The sequence below is a fragment of the Thamnophis elegans genome, chromosome 7 (assembly GCF_009769535.1).
Source record: "Thamnophis elegans isolate rThaEle1 chromosome 7, rThaEle1.pri, whole genome shotgun sequence".
In the NCBI taxonomy this organism is placed as follows: Eukaryota; Metazoa; Chordata; class Lepidosauria; order Squamata; family Colubridae; genus Thamnophis; species Thamnophis elegans.
Window position 1 is genome coordinate 553,427 of NC_045547.1, and position 12,145 is coordinate 565,571.

Sequence of the window (12,145 nt, forward strand, 5' to 3'; positions counted from 1 at the left end):
GTCCTGTCTTTTCTCAACATTGGCCTCATGGTCGACCCACGGGAACTTCACACCGGCAAGTTGAGAACAAGCCAGGGTGAAGAGCTGTGAGGAGCCCAGGTCCAAGAAGCCTCGGCACCCATCGGTTTCTGAGAGTCCCAGAAGGCCGATTCCTCCTGGGGAGCCGAATTGCTGCAGGAACCTTCACCCCCTCGGGGTCTTCCAGGGAAAAGTACCAAGATCATCACGGGGCTTCTGGCTGCTAAAAAACCACCAGCGATTTCACCTTCTGTTCCCGGCGGGGCGTTTGGCGCAATCTCCGATTTTAAGAGACAGCCTGAAGTCTGACTGGGGCTTCTCAGGCCAGGCGGCTACCCAAAGTCAAGTGGTCATCACCTCCTTCCGGCCCAATGGCTTCAGCTGAGCAGGCCCCTCACTCGGCAAACTGACCCCCACCCAGACGTTGGTCTGGACAAACTGGGGATGAACCTGTCCGATGCTGGTACAATTAGGAGCTGCTCCCAGCCTAAATCCTTGCTGAAGGCAGCCTGGAGGACAGGCAACCCTCGGAATGGGTGGTCCCAAAACATCCGCCCTCTTCCAGCTCAGGAAGGGCCTGCAAGGCCTCTGGTGCTCGGTGCTCTTCAAGAGCTCTGCCAGGCCAGGGACTGTCCCCTCTTTGCAAGCATCCTTGGGCACCCCAAGCCCCCCCAAACCCCCGTCCTGCAGCTGAGAGGCCTCCTGTTGAAAGGCAGCTGCAGGGTCTCTCTCTCTCTCTCTGGACTCAACGGCTGGGCTCATATAACTCAGTTCTCAACCTGGTCTTACAAAATACAATTGCTGGCTTCCCGACCTATAAGATGAAACGTGGCTTAGTTTGGAGAGCCGAGCCACAGGCCGCCATGCGAAGGCTCCCAGAGGCTGCACTGCAAACTACCTACTGGCACTGCCACCAGAGCATGGTTCCCTCACGCTGCCCCTGATCAGGAAGGAGTGCCAGGGTGGATCCTCCGCTCCAGCCAGCAGAGCAAGAGCAGCAGAGGCGGCCTTGGCCTCTGTTCCCGGCACACTTCAGAAGCGCACTGACCCATGGCCGAGGGGCCCCCTTGGAGGAACCCGATGGGCCATCCCTCAAGGACCATCTCCCCATCACCTGCCCCATCTATGCCAACTGGAACCTGACCGTTATGTCAGCGCGCAGCTGCCCTCTTGAACCAAGGAGGTCTTGGCACCCGTTCTCCACCCAACTTCACCCCACACAAGAGAGAAGGAACAGCTACCACCCCCAAATCTAGTCTGGCCCCTCCCTGGGCAGCGCCACCAGCCAGGGCCCTTGGCTCTGGGCCGTAACAGGAGCTGCCTTGTCACCTCTGCTCCGTCACTGTGACGAGGTGGGAGAGAGAGCCGGGAGGGTAACTCAGTGAATATCCCCAGATAGGTCCAAGTGGGCGTTAAGTGGGCATGACTTATCAGCAACTATCATGTCACGGGAAGCTGCTTTTAGTGAACGGAGGGGAAGCACAGACTCCAACAGCTGGAAAGACCCTGGAGGCCTTCTAGTCCAACCCCACATCCAAGGCAGGATTGTCCCTATTCAACGTCCAGTGACGGAGCATTCCCAACCTCTGGGGGCAAATCCTTCTAGCGACGGTTCTCCCTGACAGGAATGCCAGAAGAAGAGAGTTGGAAGGGGCCTTGGAGGTCTTCTGGTCCAACCCCCTGCTCAACCAGGAGATCCTACACCATTCCAGACAATTGGCTGTCCCATCTCTTCTTCAAAGCCTCCTATGGTGGAGCCCCCACAACCTCTGGAGGCAGGTTGTTCCACTGACTAATTATTCTTAGTTCCATGTTGCTTCTCTCCTTGATTAGTTTCCCCCCGTTGCTCCTGTCCTGCCTTCTGGTGCTTTGGGCCCCCACTTCTCTCTGAAAGCCCCCCAGAGCTGCTATCATGCGCTCCCCCTGGTCCTTCTCTCTGTTAATCTACCCAATTCCTGCCACCGTCCTTCCTACCTTCTGGACAGGCATTTATCCAAGAGGGCATAAAGGAAGAATGACTCCCTTAGCCACCCATCAGGCCACTTGGTCTCCGGGAAGGAACCTCCAGACGGCCCCCACAAAATAGTGGGACAAACCCAAGTCGTCCCTCTAGGTCAGGAGGAGGTAAAAGGCCGGGAGAGAGTGGGAGCCACTTGATGTCCCCCTCCAAAGACCCAGGTCAGCTGGGAGAAGGTCCCTTGGGGCTTTCTTCGTCAATGGAGCCGGAGCCCCTGGGCTTCCACACCCTTCCCCAGGGGCCTTCCCTGTCCGTTTGTGAGACACGTGCGTGGCGATCGGAAATCCCTTCCCTCTTTTAAGAACCTCTAGAGAAACTCAACACACAACCAAAACACACTTCATCGCAGGTCCTTTTCTCAAGCTTGGCAACTTTAAACTGGGTGGACTTTGACTCCCAGAATTCTGGGAATTGAAGTCCACCCAGCCTTAAGGGCACCATGTTTGAGAACGCCACCCCATAATACCCAGCCTTTAAGAGCCACTGCATCCATGTGGAAGGAGAGAGAGGGGAAGGGGCTCCTGGTGTCCCCGCATGGCACCATCAGGGCTTGGAACATGTGGGGAACCTCTGGAAGTGTGCCAAAGTCACCATTCCAGCAGGGGCCCCTGGGGACAGAGCGGCCAAGGGCCCCCTCCTTGCACAGGTTGTAGAAGCACCTTCTTCCCCAGTGGAGAGGGAGGGAGGGGAGAGGGTGGTGGGAGGGAGGGGCTGCCTGAACCCAGGGGACCCCCAGGATGGGGAGTTGCACTCACCCCCTTTCCTCCTCCGCATCGAGGCTTGGAATCAAGAAACAAAGTATAAGACGTCAGTGGGCGGATGGCGCGTTTTCCTCCCCTGGGCTGCACCCCCTGCCTCTGCCAAGGGGAGACAGGGCCTGGGGTGAGGGTCTCCTCACAGGCAGGGAGGCTGGGGGAGCGGCATTCTGGGATGCAGCCCTGGACACGTTCCCCACAAGGCAGCCCTCGTGCCCCTCCCAGCCCCTCGCCCGGCATGCGTGCGCCCCCACAGCAGCGAGGCATCGGAGTTTCCCTTGGCCCTCCCCAGCCTATTTTCCTCCCTCCCCCCCTCTGTGGCCCCCAAGGGCTTCATCCCCGCTTCCTCCACTGCACCACAACTCTGGGGAGGGGGCAGTCAAGCCATTGGGAGCCTGGGACCACTTAGGAACCTCAGTAAAGACACTGGGAGGGTCTCAGGGGATGCCCTGGAGAATGGCGCATCGGGACGCCTCCCTGGAGAATGTTTAGGGGTGGCTCCTCCTCCCCCCCCATTGCCTGTCAGGGGCCCAACCTCACCACTTGCACAATGCACTTTGCTATCCCTGGAAACGGCAGGAAATGAAGAAGATGCCAGCTGGACCAAGAGGGGGGGGCTGCTGAGGTGCCTAGGATGAATCCAGGGGTCTTAGTGGCCAGTGATCCTCAGCCCTGTTGGAGAAACCCACCTGCTTTCCAGAGGACAGCCTGTCCCCAACTGGGCTAATATTCTGGGAAGGAAGGAGGCAGGGGACCTTTTAGGGAGAAAAGGACTTTCAAGGCCCAAGTGGCTCTTCCAGGATCTGGGCTGGCCAAACGAAAGGACCACGGGGGATGGAGCAACTGGAGGTTTTCCCAAACACGGATGGTGATGATGACCGCCAGGAGATGGCCCAACTGGGCAGAGCTGAAGGAGAGCCAGGACTCCTCAGCCGGGCTCTCCAGGAGAAGACCTCTCTAGGGGCAGGAGGTCCACGCAACCAAAGCTTCCTTTGCTGCCCCTTTGCTGAAGACCCCTGTCAACCTTTGCAGGACCCTTCCCTCGCCTGAGGCCCATCCAAGAAGGCAAGACTTTGGGGGGGGGGGGGCGAGATCAGAGTAACCCCCCCCACCCTCTGGGGAAAAGTCGGAGGTGGATGGGTGACCCTTCCCGGAAGCATACTGGGGTGACTCCAGCACGAGTGGCAGGATCCAAGTGGAGTCGGTCCCTGGATCAGAGAGATGATCTCCCAAGCTTTCAAATTGGAAGGGCAAATCTCTGGTCCGGGTGACCGATTGGATCCTGCAACCCCCTTATCCTGGGACAGGTAGATTTCGCTCAGGAAGGGGCCTTCTTTGGGGTGCCCTTTTCACCAGCGCCCTTGCCCTTCTCTGGGGAACATCCCTCAAGAACTGGGGGGGGGGGGGAGGGGATCCACAGGGACTTTGCGCAGACCAAGAAGGACCCCTGATCCTGCTGGGAAACCTGGGCAGGGTCTGGAAAGGGGACCCTCAAGGATGCCTGGACTTCCACTCCCAGAACTCCCCAGCCAGGAACACCTGATGGCTCCCAAGGCCAAGGGATTGCCAAGGACATCTGGCCCCCAGGTGACCCGAAGGCAGAGGCTGCATGCAAGCCCAGCGCGGGTGGGCCGCTGGGCGACAACCGGGTGGCCAAGCCTTTGCCAGGCAGGAGCGGCAGCTGTGCAGGGAGAGAAGCCCCCCGGAGGAGGGGGGGATGCAGGCGCTGAGTGAGGGGCCGTGACGGCGCAGGCGGGGAAGGAAGGAAGGCGGGGGGGGGGGGCTCCTTGCAGAAGCAGGGGAGGGCGGTTGGGGGGGGGCAGGCCGAGAGGGCGTGGCGGGGGGGGGGGCACTTACCCAGCTCTTCCAGCTCGGCGGTCATGGACTTGGAGCGCAGGGTGAGGGTGGTGCTGGGCGCCCTCTTGGGCGGCGGCGGGGCTGCAAGGAAGAGAGAGGCCGTCTTGCAGCGCCTGTCCAGCGGCAGCAGCAGCAGCTTGCGCGGGGCGGCCAGGGGCAGGTGGAGGGCCCGCTTCTTCTCCACCGCCTGGATCTCCTCGTACTCGCGGCACGAGGAGGAGTCGCACTGCTGCAGGATCTTGTTCAGGCTGCGCGTGGAGGCGAACTTCTTCATCGTCCCGCCGCCGGAGCCACCGGGCGGGCAGGGCAGGGCAGGGCCGGCGCTCCGGAGGCGGCCGGGCGGGGCGCCGCGTTGCCTCTGCCGGCCGGCCGGTGGGGCTGGGCTCAGCGGGCTGGGGGTCCCGCCGGCCAGCCCTCCCGCCCCGGCCGTAGCTCCGCCGGGCGCGCCCGCCCCTCCCGCCCGCCCTCCATCTGCCGGGCGGCTGCTCGTCTCTTCGCCCGAGCGACGCGGGCTCCACGCTCCCCGTTGCCATGGCAACCAGCCCGGCCGCTTCTCCGGCGCCGCCTGCGGCAGAGACCCCGCGCGGGGGAGGCCGGGGAGGGGCGGCCCGGGGAGCCCGCGGGGCGGCGGGGAGGGCGCGGGCCCCGGCAGAGAAGGGCGCCGGGGAGCTCCGGGATGGGCGCGGACCTCTCTGTCCACCGGGGTGGCTCAGCCGCCTCCGCCCGCGACCCCCGGGGGCTCTCCAGGCGCCGCGGCCAGGAGCCTGCGCGACCCTCCCCACCCCGCCTTCAGCCACCCCCCAACTGCGCCCATGGGGCTGCTGCTTCCCTCCCTCTGCTACGCCCCCCACCCCCTCCCTTCTCCCCAGGGCTTGCTTCAGCCCTAGGGCGTCCTCCTGGGGAGGGGTCTATGGCTCCCCCCAACACCGATAAAATAGGCTCGAGACCCTCCCCTGCAAGGGAGGGAGCCCCTTTCTGCCACCTTCTCCAGAGTGGGGCTCCAGGGCCCGGGCAGAGGGCCCCACCCTCCCTCTAACCCCCCCAGGGTGCTGGGAAGAGCCCAGGATGCCTTCTGCAGCTTCCTGGCACATGCAGTGCCCCTCCTGTTGCGCCCCCTCCCCAAATAACCCCTTCCTGGTTCATCAGGGATGGCGCAGAGCCAAACTCCTGGTGAGGGAGGCATCCTTGCCCTCTGAGGGCCTGCTTGGCACGGAGACCCCATGGCCAAGGCCTGCCCCCAGGCGCTCCGTTCCCTGCCCTTGGTCCACACCCCTCCTCGGCCTCCAGCCCACCTTCCAGGGATACAGACTGAAGATGCCCGCCTGACTGCCTGGCATCAGCATGGAAATAAAACCCGGTGGGCGTCCTCCGCATGGTTTTGAAAGCTGATGCTGGCACTGGGTAAGAAGGACTGTCCACTTCGCTTCGTATGCGATGCCTCCTTTTGTTTAACATTGAATGAGGCTATTTTTGAGTTGCTTCTTCCACGGTTTTCCACTCAATTTGCAGCTGCTCTTTTGCCCTCTGAAGAAACGGAGGGAGGGGATTCTGCCTCTTTGGACTTTCTGGCAATTGAGGACAGGGCAGCCGGGTTCAAATGCTACCACAACAGTCTCCCCCTCCCTTTCCTTTCCTCTCTGGGGTTCACAGCAATCCAGGCAGTTTCAACCCCCCACCCCCAGTGAAAGGATTCGGGGGCCTTTCAAGAGCTGAGCTCAGAGTCCCTCTGCCTGCCTGGGTGTGGGGCAGGGGGGGCAGGAAGGGCTTCTGGTTGAGCGGGGGGGGGGGGGGAACGACAAAGAGACTTCCTTCCAGCCACCCACTGATGATGCTAGTTGGGACCAGAGCAGGAGCCCCCTCCCCGGCATTGGCCCCCTAGGCCAGCCCTGCAAGAGAGCGGGGTGCTTTCCTCCCTTGAGGAGCTGGGTCAGGGGTGACCAGCTATGGGGGGGAGGGGAGGGGGTGGGGGAGGGAGAAGGTGCCCCTCCAGAAGGAGCCCAGACTTGTAGCTGGAGTGACGTGTGTGTGTGTGTGTGTTGAAGGGCCTGCAGAATTAACAAGGGGGCATTTTCCAGAAGAGAGGAAAGGGAGGAGCCTGGCTGACCAGGCCACCAGCTACTTTCCCCAACTGGCGATTCAGCTGAGGAAGGGGAGGTGAAGCCAGCCAGGGTGAGGCTGCTGCCCCTCCTGGTACCCATTGCTCCAGGCAGGGCCCCCTTGCTGCCCCCCTGGTCCCCCCTCCTCTGGGTCACCTTTTGGGACCTCAGTGGCCTCATCCTGCCCTCTGCCAGGTTTCTTAGGATAGGAAGGGATGGCAGGAGAGAAGATGGAGGAAGCCCCAGAATGGCATCAGCAAGAAGGCGGCACTTGGTCATTGGAAGAAGGTGACTTCCACCCTTCATCAGAGGGCAAAGGGGCCACGGGGTGCCACTTCCTCCCCTTTTGGGGTCCTTCACTTCCCACTCAGCAAAGAGTGACACCCCTCCCGCCCCCTTTATGGCCACCCAGAGAGACCCCCGAGCGCCCCCCCCCCCCGGGAAAGAATCTTCCTCTTCAGGTGCTGCCTTGAGCCCTGGTCTCTGGGGCTGCCCATCTGCGGGCACTCCAGGGAGCATCCTCTTCTTCTTCTTCGTAAGGGAAAAGGCCAAAGGGCACCAGATGGCCACTGGATGCCTCTGAAGAAACACCTGCGGGGCCCCTGGGGGCCCTCTGAGCTCGGCTGTTTCCTTGCTGGCGTCTCATCACCCAGCGAGGGAGCCTCATCCGGGCCAGGAGGGCTTTGCTGTGGGCCGAGGGAGCATTTGTCAGCTCTCAGCCAGAGGGGAAAGGTCCCGCTCTCTTGACCGGGTGGCGCAGTGGTTGGAACGAGGAACTGCAGGCAAACTCTGCCCACAGCCTGGAGTTCGATCCTGAAGGGCTGGAGGTGGACTCAGCCGTCCGTCCCTCAGCACCCAGATGGTGGGGGGAAATATGCAAATAATGCAGCCACTGCAAACTGCCCGGAGGGTGATGTAAAGCAGCACCTATATATATATATATATATATATATATATATATATGTGCTAAGTCTTAAGCCCTGCTGCTATTTTTGCTGTTGCCACGGCTCCTGCCCCCTGGGCATCTCCCCTGAGCAGATGGGCCCTCTGAGTCGACCTTGGCCAGCTCTTGGTGGGCAATATTTCACCAGGGTTCTGCTTCCCGCATGGAGGCCTGGACAACTGACCACCAGGCTGGAGAAGACAAGAGAATGGACGCTGGGGAGGGCAAAGCACGGGCAGGGGCAACGGTGCCTGGGGGGTGGTGGAGCCCCCTCTTCCAAGCCCACGAGGGCAGCCGAGAGCCTGGAGGGAGGCTGGAAGCGAAGAGAGTGGGGGGTGGGCTGGGGGGTCTGCTCTGCACTCACCTTTCTTCCGAACCACGTCTTCCGACTCTGGCTTGCGACTGACCGAGACCACTTTCATCACCAGGTGGTTTCCCCCCTGGCGGATGAGCGAGACCACCTGCTTGTGCCCCACCTTCACCACATTCACTCCGTTCACCTGCGTGGCAAGGAGAGAAGGGATGAGAGGAGGAGGGGCCGGCCCCGTCTCCTGGGATCCCCCCCACCTTTGCAGGCAACACCTGGCCACAGGTATCCCTCAGCACAGGCAGGAGGAGCACCAGTACTCTGCTCCTCACCGCTGCCCCCAGGAGAGGCTGTGCAGGTGCCCCAGAGCACCCCAGGACCCCCCCCCCCCTGGCTCTGCCTTCTCCGGATGCGGCTGGGCTTATGGCTCGGAACCGGTTCAGACGGTTCTGTTTTGGTTTCCAGCTGTTGAAGCCCTAAAAGATCCACTTTAGCAAAGAATATTTAATGGCCCCGATAACCTTCAAACAAGCGTTCCAAGGAATCGCAGGAAGTGATTCAAGATTGCACTATAATGTTCTATTCATCTGTTCAAGCAACGGAGAACAATTTTTGTTTTCTCTGAGCTGAAATAATGACGTATTATTTATATTCAGTTCGTTAAGTTTTTTCTGGTGGACAAAAGAGAGGAAAGAAAGACAAAAGGGAGAGAAAAAGAAGAGAGAGGCGCCACCAATTCACTCCCACGGAGGGTTTGGTTGGGACGGGAAGAGTTTCCAGCTTTTTGGGGTGGCCCCACATGCCACCTGCACCCTCCAGGGGCAAGACACCCCCCCCCCCCGGTCCTCCTGGCTGCTGCCCACGGCCAGCGCCTTTTCCTACTACCCAGAGGAAACAAGAGGGCAGCCCTTAAGAACACCAACAACTCTTCCAATTGGGCATTTCCTGGAGAAAACTGAGGCGTTTCACAACCCAACTAGGTAACATCAGCAGAGCCAGAAGGGAGAGGTTTCATTCTCTGTTGATAGATGGGTCCTTCGCCCTGCCAGTGTTGGGGGGAGGCTTCTTGGGGGTTCCCTGATTACATTCTGGTTTACTGTTAAGTCAGAGGTGGCACTTCCTCGACTGGGGAATAAGCAGAGAGCAAACCCCACCCCATTCTGGCACTGATGATGTCACCTCCTTGGCTCAAAACATCTGCCAGAAAACTGCCAAGATCAGAGGGTAGCAAGAACCCCACAGTTCTCCTCCTCCTCCTCCTCCCCTCTAGCACTGATGATGTTACCCAGTCGGGTCATGAAAGGTCTGTCAGAAAACAACCAAACTCAAGAGTAGGAAGACCTCACAGTCCCCCCCTCCTCCTCTCTGCAACCTCCCCCTCTTCTAGCCTTGAAGACGTTACCTAGTTGGGTCATGAAACATCTGCCAGAAACCCACCAAGCTCAGAGAGCCCCCAGGGCCCCCAGTTGAACCCCGAGCTACAAATATTCTCCTTTGTGGCTCCTCTGAGTCCTCCTCCCAGCTGATAGTCCCAGCCCCAGGGACCTGTGGGTAGGAAATGCACACGCACGCCTGAACCCCCCAAGTGCAATGCGCGTGCAACCCCCGCACACGTGCCCCACTCCCTACGCATGTGCACGGCCCCTGCGTGTGCCCCACCTCTGCGCATGCACCCCCACATGTGTGCATGGTCCTGCACCCCCCCCCGGCCCTTGCGCATGCACAGTAGGGACCTGGAGAGCAGGTGGATGGCAGGAGGTGTGCACACTTGCGCAGCTGAACTGGAGCAACGGCTTGCATGCCACCAGAGAAGGCGCTGTGTGCCACCTCTGGCATCCATCCCATGGGTCCCCCATCACGGTTCTAGGCTGCCACTCAAGGGGCTCCTTTTGAAAGCTTCCATGGAATCGGTGGCCGTGGTGGGAGAAAGGGCTGAAGGCCAGGGGGGCAGAGGAGGTGGGCGCATCAGGCTCCCCCTTCACAAAGGAAACCCCCTTTCCAAAGAATATTATTATCCATCGTTTGATGCAGAGGGGAAATTGGGGGGGGGGAGGAAGTAATCAAGGATTATTTGAACAAACAAGAGGCACGGAACACAGGACAAGGATCAGCCTGGCAAGCTGACCCAAAATGCCATTCCGGAACCGGATCCAGTCCTAGAACCAAGGTTTGTCTCAGGGGAGGAGGGGGAGGAGGAGGAAGAGGAGGAGGGCCCATCGCTGCTCATCCCAAGTCGGCCGGTGGCCACAAACAGAACCTGAAACCAATTAGTGGCTCCTGAGGAGCAGAGAGAGGGCGATGCTCAAGGAAGTGAGCCAAGGCACCCGAGGACCGAGTCTCCTTCCCTTTCTGGCCAGTCTCTGGGCCATGGGAAATGGGGGTGGGGGTGGGGAGCCCAGGCAACGGTGTAGAAGCGACTGGACGGCTGTTGGACTGGAACTTGGAGGTCTTCTATTCCAGCTCCCTGCTTAGGCAGGAACCCCTAGACCATTTCAGACAAGTGACTGTCCAGCCTCCTCTTAAAGGCCTCCAGTGATGGAGCACCCACGACTTCTAGTGGCAAGCTGTTCCACTGGTTAATGGTCCTCCCTGTTAAGCAGTTTCTCCTTAATTCTCCAGTCCTCCTCCCCTCCTGCTTAGCCTGGACCTGTCAGCCGTTGGGCTCTTTCAAAGGGGCGAGTTGAACCAGGGAACGGGCAGGGAAGGCCGAAGGGCCCCCAGGCTCCAGTTTGAGATATGCTGGGAAGACGCGAAGCGAGGAAGGGTGTGCGTGGCAGGGAGGCAGGCTGGCCTCCCTTCAACCGATGGGAGATGAGGAGGAGAGTTTACGAAATGTATTTGCTGCCTGACTCTGAGCGGTCAATCTCTGGCACTTTGGCCTCTGACCAAGGAGGACATTTGTAGCCCAGAGTTCCCAGGAGGGATCCCTGGGGGTCTCTGAGCTGGGGGGTTTCTTCCAGACGTTTCATGACCTGCCTAGGGAACATCATCAGTGCTGAGCAAGAAACGTCTGCAGGAAAACCACAAGCTCAGAGGGCATCAAAGCCCCTCTCCTCCTCCTCCTCCTCCTCCTCCTCCTCTCCCCAAACCCCACTCCTCCCTAGCACTGATGATGTTCCCTAGGCGGGTCATGAAACATCTGCAAGAAAACCCCCAAGCTCAGAGGGTGCTAAGGACCCTTCACTTCTGCATCTTGGTGCTTATCTCAAGGCCACGAGACTTCTGGGCACTTTCTGGCCCTTGGCAGCCTTTCAGGTGGGGCCAGTCTGACCCCCCCCGCCCCCCCGAGGTCCCCCAGTGACAATCCAACCTTCTCCAACCCCGGGGCCTTGCAACGGCTGCCTCCCTCGGCAGCAGCTTCTGCTAATGACACGCCTCGCTTTAATTTCTCTCAAGGAAATGAAACATTGGTTCAAAATAGAAATGGTTCCTTCAATGTGCTGAATGTCATTTCTCCTCGGCACTGTGGCAAAAATAACTGCTTTTGCGCATTGGAGAGAAAAAAAAGAAATATTTCCAGCAGCAGCTTCCAAAGGAAAAAAAAGAAAAAAAGGCATTTTTTAATCCAAAGTTCTGATCCGAAAGAGGTTTAATCCAGCTAACCTAGGCCAACCCAACATCTGCAGGGGATGATGGGAACTGGAGTCTCCTCGCTGGCTCTCCATCCTTCAAGCCCCCGGAGGCTGCCTTGCAGAAGGCTGCCGGTGGGATGCATCCCTCTGGAAGGAGCAGGGGCTGCACAGCCTCCCCCACCCAGAAGAATAACTTCCCCTGTCCGGAGGTCCGAATGCCAACCTCCTCCAGCCTCTGGCCCCGGCCGAGGATTCACACAACTGGGAAAAGCTGGCTCACTTCCCTCGTGGTGGACTCAGCCTTCTGGCTTCTGAGGTGGGATACATGAGGACCTGTATAGTTGGGGGCAGAGGCTGGAGAGGGCTGGAAAGCACTGGGAAGGGGGATATAAGTCTAAGCGCTATTGCTATTGTCCTGTATCCAGATCTCACTTTGACCAGGCAGTCCAGGCAAGATCCAAGGAGGTTTGTCCTCCAGCTGTTGGAATGACCATCAACCTGCTTCCAAGCCATCACACCCTCCCCCGCGAGAGCTCTGTGGGGCCATTTACACCAAGGGAGCCCAATCTTGGCAACTTGA

At 59.8% G+C, this 12,145-nt stretch overlaps 1 protein-coding gene across 1 annotated transcript in view; it reads right to left on the bottom strand.

The window, feature by feature from the left end:
* Positions 1 to 12,145, bottom strand: part of SHANK3 (SH3 and multiple ankyrin repeat domains 3) — a 204,897-nt gene that overhangs the window by 24,388 nt on the left and 168,364 nt on the right. The window contains exons 16-17 of the mRNA XM_032221683.1: positions 8,051 to 8,186; positions 4,648 to 4,728 (exon numbers count right to left, since the gene is read on the bottom strand). Coding sequence (XP_032077574.1) covers positions 4,648 to 4,728; positions 8,051 to 8,186 — 217 coding nt within the window. The remainder of the gene's footprint in view (positions 1 to 4,647; positions 4,729 to 8,050; positions 8,187 to 12,145) is intronic.